The sequence below is a fragment of the Thamnophis sirtalis genome, unplaced genomic scaffold (genome assembly GCF_051295495.1).
Source record: "Thamnophis sirtalis isolate CommonGarterSnake01/CBP01778 unplaced genomic scaffold, rThaSir2_p1.2 scaffold_1, whole genome shotgun sequence".
Classification (NCBI taxonomy): Eukaryota; Metazoa; Chordata; class Lepidosauria; order Squamata; family Natricidae; genus Thamnophis; species Thamnophis sirtalis.
Genome location: NW_028261381.1, coordinates 136,786,326 through 136,805,704, shown reverse-complemented (window position 1 = coordinate 136,805,704; position 19,379 = coordinate 136,786,326). Strand labels below are relative to the sequence as shown.

Sequence of the window (19,379 nt, the reverse complement as noted above, 5' to 3'; positions counted from 1 at the left end):
AAATGAGGATCTAGGTTATTGGGGATTATATGCTGACTTTATAAACCGCTTAGCGAGGGCTGTAAAGTGCCTTCTAAGTGCTATTGCTATTAAACTGATGTCAGGAGTAGTTTCTTAGACGTTTTCTAATAAAAGGAAGCTTAATCTAAAAATCAGAATAGAATAGAGCTAGAAGGGACCTTGGAAGTCTTCTAGTCCAGTGTTTTTCAACCTTTTTTGTGCAAAGGCACACTTTTTCATGAAAAAAATCACGAGGCACACCACCATTAGAAAATGTTAAAAAAATTTAACTCTGTGCCTATATTGACTATATATAAGGTGTTTTTCCCACGGCACACCTTACACTATGTCACGGCACACTAGTGTGCCGCGGCACAGTGGTTGAAAAACACTGTTCTAGTCTAATCCCCTGCTCAGACAGGAGACCCTATACCGTTTAAGGCAAGTGGCTATACAGCCTTTTCTTAAAAATGTGCAATGATGAAGCACCCACAACTTCTGAAGGCAAAACTGTTCTACTGGTCAACTGTTCTCACTGTTAGGAAGTTTCTCCTTAGTTCCAGGCTGCTTATCTCCTTGATTAGTTAGTTTCTAACTGTTATTTCTTTTCCTGTCCTCTGGTGCTTTGCAAAATAAGCTGCCCCCCTTCTTTGTGCCAGCCCCCCAAATACTGGAACACTGCTATCATGTCACCCAAGATCTTCTTTTTCTAGAATGGTTACTGGGGTGGTGATCAGAAAAAGAACCTTCTTAGTGATGGCACTCTATTGATAACTCATACTTATCCATCCAGCACAAAGTAGAAATGTTTTTATTCTCCCCAGCTTTAAAAATAGTTATAAAAATCCTGTCATTCATTGTATGTTATCTAGGTACTTGATTTGAGTCTTATTTATTTTCCAAAACTCTGCTTATTAGATCTTATGCCTTACAAAATTGTTAAGAAGAGTACTACCAACTCTTTCTGCTTTTAAACTCTACTGGAAACTTTGCCCAAGAAAAACACGCGGTTCTTTTAAAGCCAACTGAGATGATCAATGCATAAAAGGAAAGATTCATGCTTTCCTAACCTGAACAGACGATCGAGATGCCCGGGCTTTGTTAAGTGTTCTCCGTCTCTCCCAGCGGTGGATCGAATCTTGAACTTCAGTGCTTAGTTGTCGAGTGACCGCAATCTTATCGTAGCTTTTGATAAGCTCTACTGCCCCATAAGTAGTGATTAAATAATAAGAACCTAGGAAAAATGAAGAAGTATAAACATACACTGAGCAATTTTTTATTCCTTTGCACTTCATGCAGCTTCATACATTGTATATAAATGGCAAGGAGGTAGGGAGGGTTGGTAGTTTTAAATTTCTGGGCATTTATATCTCGGAGAACCTCTCATGGACTATGAATGCTAACACGCTTGCGAAGAAGGCACAGAAGAGGCTGTACTTCCTGAGAATGCTCAGGAAGATAAATCTATCTTTAGCATCTACTTCTGTCCAACTATCACAGCACCATTGAGAGTGTCCTGACATACGGCATTCTTGCACGGTATGGGAGCAGCTCTGCAGCGGACAAAAAGGCTCTACAGAGAATTGTTAAAACTGTCTAGAATATCGTCAGGCTACAGCTACCAGCCCTGGATGACATATTCACATCTCGCTGTTTGAGGAAGTTGCACAACATTCTCGGAGACTCCTCCCATCCTGCTTACAATCTTTTTGGACTGTTGCCTTCTGGCAGAAGATACAGAACAATTAAAACTCAGACTACAGGTCTTCTGAATAGTTTTTATCCCAGAGCTATAATTGCACTCAGCAAAGAACTAAAGGGCCACCATCAGTGAGCCGTTGGACAGCATTACTTGGTCTGTTGTGTGGATGCTTGGGATTGTCATCTGTGTTGGGCCTGGTCTCTGGGTGTTATGTGAATTTCGTTGTATGGGTATATTGTGTACATACGTACAATGACAATAAAGTATTCTTCTCTTATGCAGCATTTCATGCTGTCTCTCAATATGACTTATTTTAATACTATCAAAATGATACCGGTTATATAATGGCTATATAAATGTTTTAAATTAAACAAACCAACCAACAAAATTTAAATATGGAAGGGAGCATTTGTGAAAACATAGCATGGACACACCTGGGGAATCATTCTGATTGGGATAGAGAGAAACCCGGGTTTGGTTTCTAACCAATTCACTGGGTTTAAGAAAATGAAAATGGAATGGAACTGAACAACAGATGGCACTCTTACAACAGACAAGAAAGAAAAATAAGAATTGATGGGCACTGAAATATTCCTCTTTCTATCTCTTTTGGGAAGCAAGTAGCCTTATATTGTGGTTATTACAGAGATTTTTCAGTTTGTTAATTCTGATATTGTGCATATTTGCAACCTTTTGCCTTGACTGTTCTTACAAACATGCTATAAGGACAAGTTAAGAGACACTTAAGGAGGCATTAAATCCTTGTTGCATTTGTCATTTCAAATAGATCCAAGGAGCAGCATTCCCTCCCGTTTGTCTTCCCGAAACCAGCACTCTTTTTCCCCCCTTCCGAATGATTTCATTTACTACCGGAAATGCAAATATTTCCATAACATTTGGCAGACAGGTTTGGAAAGTCTCCATCCCAACTATTTCCTCATTCTTTGAACATCTCCTTCTTCTTTTCATAAATTGAGTTTGTGCACCTCCATCTGTTCATTGGAAGCACTGCCTAGCATTTTTGCAATACTGCTGAAGGGGAAGTAAAGGAGTATTTTCAGCCTTTTCCAATTTAGTATTGCACCATCTACATATTAAATTAAGTGTCCTCTTGCATGTGAAAACAACTCCCAAGTATGCAGATGTATCTGATATACTGTCTGTTTATGCAACATATCTTTGTCCATTGATGCAATACACTTATATGCCCACCAGCAACAAATATTCTACAGTTGACTAACAAGAAAGACAAAACAATATATTATAAATATGCAAAATATCACAGCAGAAAGCTAAAAAAAAACCCTCCTTCCAGCTAATAACTACAGATAGTCCCTGCTTAGAACAGTTTGTTCAGTGACCATTCAAAGTTGCAGTGGCATTGAAAAAAGTGACTTATGATCATTTTTCAGACTTATGACCATTACAGCATCTCCATGGTCATGTGATCAAAATTCAGATGCTTGGCAACTGGGATGTATTTATGACGGTGGCAGTGCCCTGGGGTCATGTAAACTGCTTTTTTGATCTCCTGACAAGCAAAGTCCATGGAGAAGCCAGATTCATTTAACAACCGTGTTACTAACTTAACAACTGCAATTATTCACTTAACAACTGTAGCTAGAAAAGTCGTACAATGGGGCAAAACTCACTCCACAAATGTTTCACTTAACAACATAAATTCTGGGCTCAATTGGGGTCGTAAATTGAGGACTACCTGTATAGCGTAAGACTAATCCACCCCCCCCCCAAAAAAAGGGTCCAAAAAATCTGTATAAGAATATTTAAAGTCTATTAATTCTTACTCATCTTTTGGCTTTTTCTCCTATTTTATCTTTTTAAAAATGTATTAATATCATTATTTTTGTGGAAGATTGTAAGGCAGTGTTTCTCAACCTTGGCGACTTTAAGTCCTGTGGACTTCAACTCCCAGAATTCCCCAGCCAGCTGGCTGGGGAATTCTGGGAGTTGAAGTCCACAGGACTTAAAGTCGCCAAGGTTGAGAAACACTGTTGTAAGGTATCTTCCATGTGGCTCTCTCTTAATTTTATTCATAGAAACAACCCCGTGAGGCATGTTGGACTAAGAGACAATGACCAGCCTCAAATCACTTAGATTGATAGGAGTGGAGGATGGGCTATTGTGATCCCAGGTTAATCTCTTAACCTTTCTCACCACTGAACTATTCCTCCCAAATTCTGGCCTTGTGGTTATCTGGGCTGTAGCTGCCCAGGTATAGTAGCAATAACTGAACTACTGCAAAGAGAAAATATCAGACATGTCTGTATTCCTGGCAGTCTGGCATGTTGTTGTTGTTGTTGTTGTTGTTGTTGTTGTTATCATTATTTTCAGAAGAAAGATCTGTTTTCACATTACTGCAGCCAAGCTGTTGGGAGAGCCACTTACAATTTCCCGAAAGGAAGCTGTATTTGTATTTTTACAGTGAAAACAACATCCTGAATAGAATATTAGAGGCTAACTGGGAATCCTGTATAAGGAAGTACAGGGAAATAAACTTTTCTAAAGTCAATGAGATTTTTTTTTTCCCGAATAGAAAAGAGCAGGATTGTTTGCTAGGAGTTTTCTTTAATGTGAAGGGCTCTGGAGTGATAAATCCACATTACTTTCATTCTTAAAGTGCCATATGATTTGTTTTTTTTCTACTTCTCTTTCATTCCCTTTTCAAGTGCACGAACTCCCTTTGAGCTGTGATTAAATATTACCTAGGCAAAAACATGTGCCTCGTGCCTCTACGGGGATTTCTGGGGCCCATGAGTAGGGGCCAAAATAATTTGTCAGTGTCATCATAAAAACATGCAGTAACAAACCTGGGCTGCAAAAATCCAAATTACTAACAGCAAAGTCATAGAAAAAAAATATCTCCCTTTGCTGCTTTCTAGTGATCTCTAGTGATATTACAGTAGACCAGATCAGGGAGGCCCAATAAGACATTTAATTTTCAAAGACATACTAAATGAGGAAGATGCGAGGTGGCGCAGTGGTTAAATGCAGCACTGCAGGCTACTTCAGCTGACTGCAGTTCTGCAGTTCGGCTGTTCAAATCTCACCGGCTCAGCCTTCCATCCTTCCGAGGTGGGTAAAATGAGGACCCGGATTGTTGTTGGGGGCAATATGCTGACTCTGTAAACCGCTTAGAGAGGGCTGAAAGCCCTATGAAGCGGTATATAAGTCTAACTGCTATTGCTATTGCTATGTATATTCTTGAAATAAAACAGATTTTATGAAGAATTATATGTTGTTTTTATGCCGCTATTTATTATTTTTATTTCATTATTTTATTTTATTTATGCAGTGTCCTGGGATCATGTGATCATATTCTGCAACCTTTTGACAACCAAAATTAATGGGGAAGCCAGATTCACTTAACAGCTTAACAGCAATGGCAAAAAAGGTAATTAAATGGGGCAAAACCCACTCAACAAATGTCTCGCTTAGCAACAGAAATTTTAGGCACAATTGAGGTAATAAGTCAAGAACTCTCTCTACAGTACTCTAAAAACAGTTATAAAAATCCAAATAATCACTCAATGGAAGTAAAAATCTAAAGAGAATTCAAACATTTGTGCTTTCCAGACAAAATCTGAAAAATGGCCCTATAAATACATAAATAAAAATAAAATGTACAAACTAGAGCCGAGGTGGCGCAGTGATTAAATGCAGCACTGCAGGCTACTTCAGCTGACTGCAGTTCTGCAGTTCGGCTGTTCAAATCTCAGGGTTGACTCAGCCTTCCATCCTTCCGAGGTGGGTAAAATGAGGACCCGGATTGTTGTTGACTCTGTAAACCGCTTAGAGACGGCTGAAAGCCCTATGAAGCGGTATATAAGTCTAACTGCTATTGCTATTGCTATAAACACTACAGAATACACAGAGAGGGAGGGGGGAGGGAGGGAGTGAGAGGGAGAGAGTATATCACAGAAGTGAGTACACCCGTTCACATTTTGTAAATATTTAAGTATAACTTTTCATGTGACAACACTGAAGGAATGACAGTTGGCTACAATATAAAGTAGTGAGTATACAGCTTGTATAACAGTGTAAATGTGCTGTCCCCTCAAAATAATGCAACACATAGCCATCAATGTCTAAACTGCTGGCAACAAAAGTGAGTACACAGCTAATTGATAATATTGGTTGGACAACTCCCTACTGTAAGGCATAGTGCTTTTTTAGTGACATCACCAAGAAATATGTGCTTGTAAATTTTTTTTTCTTTTTGGGAATGTATGGGAGGTTAATGTGGATTAAGTTTATGAATTTTTGTGCATGAATCTTGTTTTTTTTTAAAAAAAATTCCTGGAAATCTACCAAATGTTTGTATTGTCCATTAAACATGCAATGTTGATGAGATCTAGTGGGGAGTGCAAGAAAGGATCTGGATAAGCCTTAAGTGGCTACAAACTGGCTACTCCTGCATTGCATCAATACACTGGAGTTCTTTCATACCTTCACCCAGCTGCAGAGCAGGGTCCATAAGTTCCATCATATACTCTACATTGAGAATCATCTCTGTCAGGTTACTGCGGGCCAGAACATACATTAGCACTGGAAGGAAGTCATCTGCTCCATGAGGCTTCCCTAAAAAGAGAACAGAATTGATTCACTCAAAAGCATGTGGGAGACAACAATTGCTTGAACTTAAGGAAGTGTAACCTAGTTGTGCAAGCCAAATAACCTGTTCTTGAATTAACCAGGCTTTGTCCAAATCATTGTAAAGCATCCCAATTGACAAAACATGAATTAGAATAAATGCTACGGATGATATAAACATACAAACTGATTTGACTGCAATCCAGATTTCACTATCTTCATTGTCTTCACCAGACTTGGATAAATTGTCTGAGGTGTGAACCCAAGAATAACACAAGTTTGATGACTCTGAAAACCATTTCTATAAATGCCATCTAGACACTCTGAGGATTTCATAAACAGGACATGATGAGATTCATCCTCCCCTTCTTCTTAATGACGAAGTATGCCATTCCTTGCATGAAACCTAACATTTTGTTTCTATTTCCATGAATTTACTTCTTCCTTTTTAAAGCTAAATTGGTAGTCACTACCTCATTTCATGGCAGCAAATGAGGTATGCTTTGTGTCATAAAATACATTTTTGCAGAGTAAGAATGCAGCTATAACAGTGCTCCATTACAGACAATTATAGCATGAGGAAAGGAATAGAATTCTGACCAGCTGGTATATTGTGAAATATGGAAAAAGTGATTTTATAATATAAGGGGAAAAAATGAGCATCTAATTATGGAAAGAGATCTGACCAGTTGAAATGCTTACTGTGCAGAAGTTTACACAAAATATGATAGTCAAACTGAGTTCAAAAGTATACCAATATTGAAGTGACATGCTATGAGATAATCTTCTGTTTCCAGATGTTCTCACCAATCACAGTTCAAAACAGATTAAATCATGCTTTAAGCCCACCGTAATCAATAGGCTTAAGCATGCTTAAGTGGATTTTAGAACAGAGCCATTGGATTTTTAAAATATTTCCCTATACTGTATGTCAGAAAACCTCAGAATAAATTGCTTTTCAAGCTGGGATACTCAGATGCAGCCTTAAATACTCTTTTATGCAAAAACTCAAAAAATCATGAAAATAAATGATAAAAAGGAAAATCCCTAGGTTAGGTGGCAGAGTTTACAAGCATTAAGGCTTCCTTTATAAATTGAACCTTATGGTATCAATAGAATTTCATAATATTTAATCACCTTGTTTTGCAAAAACATAAAATTGGATCGCTACAGAGAAGACAGAATTCATTATTCCAATAATTTTTGGTGATTTTTTTCTTTGTACTATATTTCCATATTCTGTGATTACAGAGGAAGCTTTCTTGGGTGTGGAGAGAGAGCCAACAGAATGAAACAACAGTACTTGATATGAGGTGTTATAATGTTAGGAGACAAATAATAGAGTCATCGACTCTCCCCTCACTCCAATATTCCCGAATATTAGTTCCTGGGTTCATCCATCATATATTTGACCAGAGAACTAAAACAGAACTTTAATGTGCAATTTGTTCTCTTATGCAATAATTGTACTGATTTTGACCATTTGAGAAGAACTAGATAAATTCACTGGGAAAAGAACTATTAGTGGTGCTAATTTCTGTAATTAAAGTTTTGCTTCCAGAATTTCAGCCATGACTTAAATACCAGCGGCCAAAAACAATAATGAAAGCCAGCTGCGTGACCTTGGGCCAGTCACTTTCTCACAGCCCAACTCAAAGTAATTGTTGTGTGGGGGAAATAGGAGGAGGAAGGTGTGTTGGATATGCTCACTGTCTTGAAATATTTGTAAAAAAATAATATGATCGATTGATAGAGAGTGGGGGAATATGACAGCTTTTAAACTTATTATTTCTTTTCCTTTTCTGAGCATTTTTAGTGAACTGAGATACCTATTAGAGTTAACTATAGTTTGAAACATTGTTGGGGTTTTTTTTTGGTTAGTCTTCTTTAAGACTTCCCTACCCCATTGCTCTTTTGTAAATCATTTTGAACTTCACCCAGAGAAAGTTGCAATTAGTCACTGGACATTTCCTCACAGTCATGTTGGTATAATTCTTCCCATCCCTGATTCCATAGTTATGTATACTGGCATAAATTACATTGCACAGATGGCTGAACTATATTCTGTTTCAGTGATAAGGCTTGAAAGAGGGCAAAGGTTCGTTTTCCAAGCGGTTTCTGAACATTTGATTAGGTAACATCTTCAACGGAATTTAGGAGATGTCAGTGTCAGTGTTCCTCTGTTTATAAGGGCTTCAAGTGTGGGTGTGTCAAGTGAGGGTTGTGTGATGAGTCAGCTCTTACAAGATCCACCCACACCTGAAGCCCTTATAAACAGAGGAACAGAGACACTGACATCTCCTAAACTCCACAGAAGATGTTACCTAGCTTGGTAACAAAACGTTCAGAAACCAACCCACAAGCTCAGGGAATGAACCTTCACCCTCATCCTGCACCCGAGCTATACATATTTGCCACTATTGCACACAGCTTGAAAATAGGTTGATCCTTATAGTTTTAATATGGGATAATTTAAGAGCAATAATTGGTGGACTTCCCTGGCTGCATCTTCTCTTCAACCAGCATCACCTGTAGGCGGAAAAGGCCACTTCCAATTGCTGCTCTTAATATATAATGGGACAGACCTGTGCAATTGTGGGCAGTTTTTTGGGATGGACACTTTAGCCAGCTTTCAAGATGCCCTGCTTGATGTTGGAAAATCCACATTGTTGACCTGCTGCTCAGGCTGTTTGTGAACATTGATCTATTCTTCCAGTAGAGCATTAGATCTTTGTCTCAAAATAGCTTAGTTAACAGATCAGTGGATCAGTGAATCAGTGGATCAGAGAAAGGGGTTGGGAGACATGGGATGGAGACACACCTGCGCCGAGGTGGTGCAGTGATTAAGTGCAGCACTGCAGGCTACTTCAGCTGACTGCAGTTCTGCAGTTCGGCTGTTCAAATCTCACCAGCTCAGGGTTCACTCAGCCTTCCATCCTTCCGAGGTGAGTAAAATGAGAACCTGGATTGTTGGGGGCAATATGCTGACTCTGTAAACCGCTTAGAGTGGGCTGAAAGCCCTATGAAGCAGTATATAAGTCTAACTGCTATTGCTATTGTTTTAATAGCCTTCTGTCTCTCCACCTCAGTGACCTATCAATCAGGATGTTGAGTAGCAAAGAGCATCAGCTGATCACCCTCCCATGTCCCTCTGCCATCTCTTTGAAGTGTTGTCTTGGGACAAAATTCAAATTACCATATTGCTATGGGTTGTTATATATTTTAAGCACAAAGCATACATGGGGCCTTTTCCCGATGCAGAGCTGAAGTGTACCCATCCTTGAGTCTTCAAAAAAAAAATAAAAAATTATCATTACAAAATTAATGTCGCTGTTGACAGTCCTTCCGAGGAATATTGCTTCTGTTTCCCATTACTAGAATTACTTGATGTCCCTCCCAAATACTGTGTTACAAAACCTAAAACATTTTACACACTCTGAGGTTGTGGTCAGATGTGTTAAAGGAGGAAATGATGCTTCACCACAAGCGCAGCGAAGAATCACTTAATGTTGCCTCACTCATGGGCTGTGGACAAGATAAAGTCAATGGCATGGAAACACATTTGGAAATTTTTTAATGCTGGTAAATACATTGTGGTTAGAAGAAAGGAAGGGACCACAAGTTATCTAGAAAAAAATAGAGGTTTTATATTATCTTTCCCAGACTTGAGTGCCCAGATAAGGGGGAGTCTTGAACTAGTTCAGGCAGTTCATGGTTTTAAACTATCTGCACCAGAGGTGGTATTCAGCCAGATCTGACAGGTTCTAGAGAACTGGTAGTGAAAATTTTGAGTAGTTCGGAGAACCGGCAAATCGGCTGGCCCCGCCACTGTTGCCTCCTTGCTGATCTTCTTTTGTTGCCCTGAACAGGAGAATGGAATTGGAAAGCAGGTTAGTGGGGTGGGGAGGGAATGGGAATTTTGCAGTAACCTTCCCCCAGGAGTGGGGAGGGAATGGGGATTTTTCAGTATTCTTCCTATGCCATGTCCACAAAGCCACATCCACAAAGCCATACCATGCCCACAAAGCCACGCCCACAGAACTGGTAGTAAAAATGTTTGAATCCAGCACTGATCTGCACATAGCAGTAGCAATAGCATTTAGACATATATCGCTTTACAGTGCTTTACCGCCCTCTTTAAGCATTTTACAGAGTCAGCCTATTGCCCTCAACAACTTGGGTCCTCATTTTACCCAGGATGGAAATCTGAGTCAACCTTGAGCCTGGTTAGATTTGAACTGCCAAATTGCAGACAGCCGGTAGTCAGCAGAAGTAGTCTGCAGTACTGCATTTTAACCACTGTGCCACATATTAGAACCTCAGATGTGTCCTGCTTGTGCATGGATCAAAACAGCTTGTCCAAGCAGAGGGGAGGTGGGACCTGAAATGTGTATGACAGGAATTATGCTTTGTACACACCAGTAGGACTGTACTCTGGGCTCTCTGGAGAGCCATTTAGTTCAGGCAAAGGGGAAATGACTGAAGCTTCTACTATGGTTTAATTGTGTGCAAGCACATCTTGTTGGCACATTTTGCGAAGTGCAAATAGTGGTCCACAGCTGGTGAGTGCTAGATTGAACAATGCTAGCTTATGGAATGTGCTGGAGAGATAGGTTGTACTCTCTAGTATTTATCAAGTAAGAAAGGAAAGAGAAGAATCTGTGGAAATCTGCCTGAATTCTCGGTCTCCTGCGACCTCTCACCAAATTAGCAGCTGTAAATCTTTGAAGGGATTCTTCCAGTGACATTGGAAACAGCCTCACTTGCTCAAGGTGAAATTGCCTTATTCCAAATCCAGCTTGTCTTCTTTTTGGTTTTTGTTCAAAGAAATGAAGCATAGTTTCATAAATATCTATAAGAGGCTTAAAATAAACACTTTCCTCTTGTGCTCCAAAGCCCTGTGCTATTACCATCTCCTAGTTAAACTCTGCTGGGTCAACCATTAATTGTGATTGCGGGACTCGAAAGAAAGAGGTATTTAATAATTGAATGCAGAATTTAGAGGAATTGGAATCCTTCCCAGATGTCCATAAAGGAATGAAGAATCTTTCCTCACTTATGGGTAAACGGGAGTCTCCCTTGGTGGAACTGGACAAATCATTAATGGAGCAAATAGCTAAGGCATTGATTTCTAAATCCTTTACAAAATAGTTAATCAGACTATTCAAATATTATGCTTTTCAGGAACAATGCAACTTTTCTAAAAATAAAGGATCTTCTCTCTTATAGTACAGCAAATTCCCTATACCACCACGCTTGTAATTCTGGGCTTGGACAATGTGGAACTGCGTCTTTTGTGTACTCAGCATAGTACACAAAATTGTCTGCTACAACGTCCTACCAATGACTATGTCAGCTTCAACCACAATAATACACAGGCAAACAATTGATACAAACTCAAGGTAAACCACTTCAAATTCAATTGCAGAAAATATGACTTCAGCAACAGAGTGTCAACACCTGGAATGCTTTACCTGACTCCGTTATTACAGCCTCAAACCCTCACAGCTTCAACCTTAAACTGTCTACCATGGACCACAGCCCATTCTTAAAAGAGAGCATGCATAAGCGCACCAGTGTGCCTACCATCCCTGTCTTACATTTATCTGTATTTGTTTCCTTTGTTCATGTTCATACCTATACTTGTTATCTTATACATGCTTGACAAACAAACAAACAAACAAACAAACAACTTAAAATTACTTAAAACAATCTCAAAAGGTATTTTACTATTTTCCCATATCCTCCCATTAATTGGGAGTCCACTTTCATAAAACCAGAGCAGGAAAAAAATAAATTACATTAAATTGTGATGGGATATAGGGAGAAGAAAAAAGTGTGGTGTGGGGAAATTAAATTGAACATTCTGCTCCATATCTTCTTAATGTCCTTAAATAACCTGGGAGAATTAATGGTAAATCAAAATTATATTATCAGTAACACATTATTATAATATTGGGTTATTTTCTTTCATTTTCAAACCATGGAGATCCATAAAATTTCATATCTCTGGATCCCAGTGTCTGCTTGCATATAAATAAGCATACATACATACATACATACATACATACATACATACATACATACATGTTGTATTTTGCTGTTAAATAAATAAAGGGAGACTAGTATAGAACTATTTCAAGCTATTTAGCTCTCATCAGCTAGCCATACCCTTACTGGGATTCGAGCCTGTGCTATATTACATCGTAGGCAGATGTCTTAGCCATTAAGCCACAGGCTCTCCTCCTTATCAGCTGAAGCCAGGGAGGAAGGTATATACTTAGTGTCACAACCCCTGGTGTGCCCCAACTATGGGAGGAAGCTAACTGCTTCTATATCTGTCAATTGGCTCGTCAATCGGCTTCCTCCCAAATATATATATATATTTAAAGTCACAAAACAAGTGCAACATGTGTGTGTGTGTGTGTGTGTTGCACTTGTGCTGATAAATAATATTTGGGCATAATACCAGGGGTTGTACACAGACACACACACACACACACACACACACATAAAGTGTTCAAATACCTACATCGTCCTGTTGTATTAAGTTTTACTTTTGACAATTCTACAACATAATATTGAATTATTTTTCTTTTGGTGGACAATGTATCAACACTGAAAGTCAACGTGCAATATGCTGCAAATTATCCAAATCAAGAATAATTGAGATTTTTGAAATGCTTCCAAATTGGAAGCAGAAAATTGGCTGCCTCCAACAAAAGTTTCATGAAGTAAGACAGCCCTAAAGGTTCAGTAAGTTAGGAAATATTTTAGATTGCCAAGCAAGTATCCTATTGTTAACAGTTAGAGAGGTTTAAAATAATGTTTCTTTGACAGTCTGTGCTAGTGCAGAGGAACAGCACTAGTAAAAGTTCTAACTCTACCCAAGTGAGTGGTAAACTACTACAGATATTTCTCCCACCAGTGATTGTAAAAAAACAACAACAACACTACAAAATAGCTTGGTCTAACAGCTCACTAGAAGTAGAGAAGAATCATTTGTGAATTATTGGGAATATCCATTTTATTTTCTTAAAATAAAACAGTACTAATTCTACTATCTCAAGGACTGCCAAAAATATAGCCTAATGTGCAATCTAGGAAAAAAAATATTTCTTATGTGGCTTTTATTGCTAATAGTGCCATAATTCTTAAACTGTCCGATAATGTCTAGTGTAATTAATTACACTTTAATTCAGCTGTTTCTGTATCTGCTGAGATACTGCTCTCGTCCATGAATAAAAAGATCTGTTATAACTAGCACAAATCTACACTAATCATCATTGTCACTTTATCAGAATAGCTATTAATATTAAAAAGAATGGCTGGTTTTTTAAAAGCTTTTTTTAATAGTACCTGGGTTTCCTTGAGTCATAGAATCATAAATGAGTTTGCAAGACTTCAGTAGAATGCTGATTTTCTTTTCTGGAGAATAAGCCTTGGTCATGGTTGTGAATTTATGGAATATTCTTTCCAGCAGAGCAGATTCAGGCACACTAGTGGTGACCCCCAATTCAGTTGTAGTTGTATTTTGTATGACTTGCTGGTTTTCCTTTAGGTGTTTGAAAGATCCATCTTTGTTATGGATTTCCCGTAGATAAGTATCAATGGGCACTTTTAAAGGCTTCAATACACATTTGTGCAAAGCTGATTCTATTATCACCTCTGAAAAGGGGGAAAATAAAACATGTCAAAGGAATATATGAGAAAGCAGCAACATAATAAGACTGGCATATTCAGAATTTGGAACCCGTAGAGATTTACATCAACACAGGTAATAATGACTCTGTTGTTTTATCTGCTTTGATCCTGACCTCAATTAACTTTCACAGTAAGATGTAATTTTTGGTTCTCTCTGCCATCATTATGGGCACCTGTGCTTATTTGTACAAATTCCATTAGCCAGTTTATAATCAGATTTGAGGGACTAGGCTTTGGTGAAGTCAGAGATAGGTCTTCTCTGACTAAAGGCTATTTGTAAATAAAATAAACACCACATTTCATCAGCGCTTGAACTAAGACAGAGCTTTTGTCAAGCATCATGGAAATCAGGAGATCCAGGCAGTTCAAATAGGGAGAAAGATTTGTTACAAACTCTCTGTAAAAATCTGAACTAACGGTTAAAGCAATTTGACTGTGAATAAGAAATTCACAGTGAGTTGAACTTTGATTTCTTATGGGTGCGAAGGAACTCATGACTGATGACGCATTTGACCCCTCCCTTGGGTTCAGCATGGTCATCTCCTACAGCTTTAGTGAACAGATGCAACATGTCTTTATGTATGTATGAGTGTATGTATGTATGTATGTGTGTATGTATGTATGTATGTGTGTATGTATGTATGTATGTGTGTATGTATGTATGTATGTATGTATGTATGTATGTTTCCTCATTTAAGAAAAATGTTTTTCTGCTGGGAATACTGAAATTCTGGACTTGATTAGTACAAGTTTCAAAATACTTTAAAATCATGTTGCTTAGATTATATTAAATTAAAAAATTAGGCTAGGTTTAACATTTAATAAATGCATAAAGAATCAGTTTCGCCTACAAGTTTACACATACTTTTTAATTCTTACCAGGGCTTTTTTACAGAGATGGGGAAAAGGAAAGAATTTCCTCAAGCTATTCTCCAGGAAGGGCTCTAAACAAAGCGTTCAATGTTTGAGATAACCAGATAGATAATTCACTTAAGGAAGTATAGATAATCAATTAAAATAGAATATCAAAGAAATTGCTTTTTTAAAAAGTATTTTTAGTTTTTCCACATGTGCCTGGTTTCTGAGAATTGAATGACGTAGTCAAAACATAGTGAAGAAAACATAACATGGACATTTAAGGCGCTGAAAATTAAATTCACTTGTCTATTGGCTATGGGCTAGAAGATTTCTGTAATTTTGCATTCTTTAAGAGATGAAAAGGTATATTTGGAAAACTTTAAGTGAGATTTAGTCTGGATGTAACAAGGGAAGTAATCGCAGGGATAGCCTCAGCATTTTTTCCAAGCAGTTCCAAGTAATTTCCCAGGGAGTGGCATACTGTGAAGAACTGGAAGCTTTCTATAAAAAAATATGAGGCTCAGTTCCTGATCAGGAAGAAATAGCATGACTGTGTAAATAGATGATTCCTTAGGAAGTGGATATGTGATGGAGCAATTTTTAAAGACTTTCGTTTCCTCATCAGACTCAGCGTTGTTTTGATATCTGCAATAGAAGTATTTTGCTCACGGAATGCAATCCTAATGTTAAATGTCATAGTACATCATTTTATAGCTCTTATTCTACTGAAACTATTGCCTAAGGTTTCCAACAAATGAGCAAAGTCCCAAGTTTATTTTTGCAAAAGTTCAGCAAGTTGCAAGAGACACTGTCCTGTCTCAGCTCTAGTGTGTTAACAATCCAAATCAGTTTGTGAGATTACAGCCAAAGTACTTGATCTTCTTTGTAGCAACGGGGTAATCAATGACCTATACATACAAGATGCATCTTTTTTTAAAAGGCACTTTCATACAAATGCAGTGATGGCTTCCAAGACAAACTCCCTCGCTTCTCTCAGAACTAATCAAACCAATCTATAATTTAATTCACCAAACATTTCTGTGATACTAATTTATTAATTTACAAACTAACATTTCAGTGATACTAATTTACATGCAATCATAGCATTTATGGATTCCCAGGATTTAATCAGAGATAATTTCAATGGCTTTAGTAGTGTTAGTACCAAATTAATGGGCATGGCAAAATAGGCATTCATGATGCTCTCAAAATGCTTTGGAATGCACTCCCACAATCCCATGCCCCCTGGGGTTGATGGAAATTGAAATATGTAATATTATTAATGTAACATGTGCATAAAATTATATATTTAAGCTAAATAACTCAATAATTATAATCTGTACAATAATAAAGAGTTGTACAGTGAAAGTGAGATAGTTAATGACCTTGGAAATTTCAATTTCATAGAACTGACATTTCTACCCATTTTAAAAGCAGTCTGAAATGAGAAAATTAGTAGAATAAGCTTTCTCCATGTATTTATATCAAAAAGAGTCTCATAGGCTAGATGCCTGGATACCAAAACGTATGATAATATTATAAAAGAAATGGACAGATTTACTTCCAAATGAGCTGATGTTTTGAAACATGTTTTTTTAAAATCTGTGGATAATTCTGTGTGTGAAATTTACCATTGAATAAGGGGCATTGACCAAACTTAACAAAAGACACTTTGCATCTTCTTTTTTGTCCTAATCCTGGAAATATCCAGTGGTGGGATTCAAATAATTTAATAACTGGTTTTCTGCCCTAATGATTTATTCCAATAACCAGTTCACCAAACTGCTCAGAAAGTTAACAACCGGTTCTCCCGAAGTGGTGCAAATTGGTTGAATCCCATCACTGGAAATAACTACACAAAACTAAACTGAGGATAAAAAAATTAAAAGAAATAATCAATTCTTCAGAAACCTACTTTCTCCTTACATCCTCTGCGCACCATGCTTGTCCTTTATTGCATTCATGCTGTTAATTTACAATATGTACCCTAGTTTATCCCCATGTGAAATAAAAAGTATAAAAAGGACTATGGGAAAAAGTGCAGTCGGAAAAAGGAATCAACTTTGATCGATACCTGTCTCTACATTATCTCCATGTTCATCCTGTTAAGTTGATGATTATTTTTGTTGAGTGCATAAAATTGAAAGTGCTTTAAAATTTAGGATAACTATCAGCTGTAGCTCTATGCTGAGATGCAGGGAATGTGGTTCAGAAATAAAAACATATTCTTTAACTCAGGGCAAGTGATTTTTTTTCTCCATCCAATTTTCTAAAATACCATTCTGAAAAGGGAAGGAACAACAGAAGCATATTCTTAATGCTCTTTTGGGAACAAGATTCCATCACAGACTGGGTTGGATCTGGAGAACCACTAGGTAATAATGACTATATTACCTATTAGCCTAGTCCATATGCAATGAAACTGTATGCCATTCTTGCTTATTGATCAAAACACTCACCTAGCTTCTCATCTGTGTGAACAGTTGGGTCCATTAAAGATTTCAGCTCGGTACTTTGAATTAAGTAACTTTTCAATTGTGTCATCATTAAGCGAATCTCTTGTAGCATTTCTGTGCTGGAGATCTGCTTTGCCATCATCTCCAGACTGTAGACTTTATAGTCCTGAACCAAGTTGCCAAAGTAAGAGTCGTTATCCTGGGCCAGTTCCACAATCTTCTTCTGGAGCTTTCGGTCAGAAGAGAGAAATGCTGTGAAGACATTGCTTAGGCTGACCATGGACAGGCGACGCTTGGCCTTGCCTAAAATCATAGAATGGGTCTTCTTCACTGTAGGGAATTGACCGGTCCTCAATTCAAACTCATCTTCAGTGCTACTTGTAGAATAAGAATCTGGCTCAGAGGCAGACATTTGAGCCCCTGCATTGCCTACAGGAGAATGCAATGAATCACTTGAATGTTCACAATCTGATATGCTGACAAGTTTAAGATGAGATTTTGATTCCTCTTTGGAAATGGAATGAGTTTTTTCTACTGTTTGTTTGTTTTCTTCTTGAACTTCTGACTCTTCAATGTTCTTGTGCTCCAAAGAAAAAGTGCTGGTAGATGATGACTGTTTAAAGAACTTCTTCTTTCTTCGTGGTGGGATGGGAGGCTGCGATGGTTTCCCCAGTGATATGTTCTGCTGCTGTTCCGTAAGTGCCTTCTTATCCTCTCCATCAAGCTTCATGTTTTGAGCATTTGAGGCAGATTTCTCTGTCACTTCCACCAATATAGCTGGAGCTTTGTCACCCTGGTGATCGTTAGTCAGTGTTTCATTCTTCCTGTTCTGTTTTTCTACTTGTTTTTCTTCTGGCAGTAAACATTTCTGACTTTTATCAAAGGAAGAGTTTCCTGAAGTTTTCTCAGAGGAACATCGCCTTGGTGGAATGGATGGAGGAATCTTCTTTGAATTTGTAGATGGAAGGCTGTGAGGAAAAGGGATCTCTTGTCTGCTATCTTCCTTGTCTTTGCTAATTTCAGTTTTCATCTCCTTTTTGGTTTTCTCCAAATTATGGAATTGATCCTCTTTGGAAGGGGTCATAGAAGATGTTTTGGCTTGTTTCACAGCATGAAAGGACAATAGAGGTGGTGGTGGAGGAGGAGGAGGAGGAAGAGGAGGAGGAGGAGGAGAAAGAGAATTAGGAGGAAGAGAAGGAGGTGGAGGTGGAGGTGGAGGACGTCGAGTAGGAGATCTCTTTGGAGGTTTTGTCACAAGGTTTCTACCACCAGAAGGACTCTCCCTGAAGATATCTGAAGGAGAAACTTGTGGGGGAAATTGATAGCTGCTCTCCTCTATAAAAATAGGATTTACAAACCACAGCTTGTCACTTCCTATTGACAGCTCAGTTTCACATGAACAATTGTTCGGGCCGCTTGCAAAAGGCTGGCTGGGATTCTTTCCTTTTTTGGCTTGAGCTATGATGTAAGCAGGATCTTTCACAGAATGGAGAAGGCTGCTTCCTTGTCTTTGATGTAAAGTGGAGTCCCAGAAACCTGTGAATAAATAAGCATAACCACAATAATAGTCAACCAAAAGCAATACCGTAATGTTTTAATGCTACTTGCGCTTTTTAATGTTGCTAAAATTTTAGAATTATTCTGCTCCAACTGTACATGAATATATCACAGTGTTTCAAACTGATCCAATTAATGTAAATTAAGACAAATAGTGTCAGGATATTTTAGGAGGAAAGAAAGTAAATAGCCATGAATATATAAGGATAGAGAACATTTTTCCTAATGCAAATTTCCAGGATAAGATGAGACCCATTACTTCCAAAGCCATTTGTCACCTTAATTTTAGTGGGCATGTTGGTAGCTGTGCCTTCAAAGCCATTTGGAACATTATTACTCAATTCTATTTCAAACGGTGCCATTGGGCCAACTCATAGCATAAATTGCTTCCATTTTAATGGTAGAATGTTAATCTGCAAATGAATATGGAAATATTATGCAAGAAATATTATTTGAAGGTTTATGAGATAGGTCAAACATAGATTCACTTC

The 19,379-nt window shown here is 38.0% G+C and overlaps 1 protein-coding gene across 1 annotated transcript in view; it reads right to left on the bottom strand.

The window, feature by feature from the left end:
* The window catches only part of RIN3 (Ras and Rab interactor 3), a 93,965-nt gene that overhangs the window by 7,217 nt on the left and 67,369 nt on the right, over positions 1-19,379 (bottom strand). Inside the window, exons 6-9 of the mRNA XM_087725689.1 lie at positions 17,335-18,867; positions 13,673-13,981; positions 6,170-6,301; positions 1,071-1,234 (exon numbers count right to left, since the gene is read on the bottom strand). Of these exons, the coding sequence (XP_087581815.1) occupies positions 1,071-1,234; positions 6,170-6,301; positions 13,673-13,981; positions 17,335-18,867 (2,138 nt within the window). The remainder of the gene's footprint in view (positions 1-1,070; positions 1,235-6,169; positions 6,302-13,672; positions 13,982-17,334; positions 18,868-19,379) is intronic.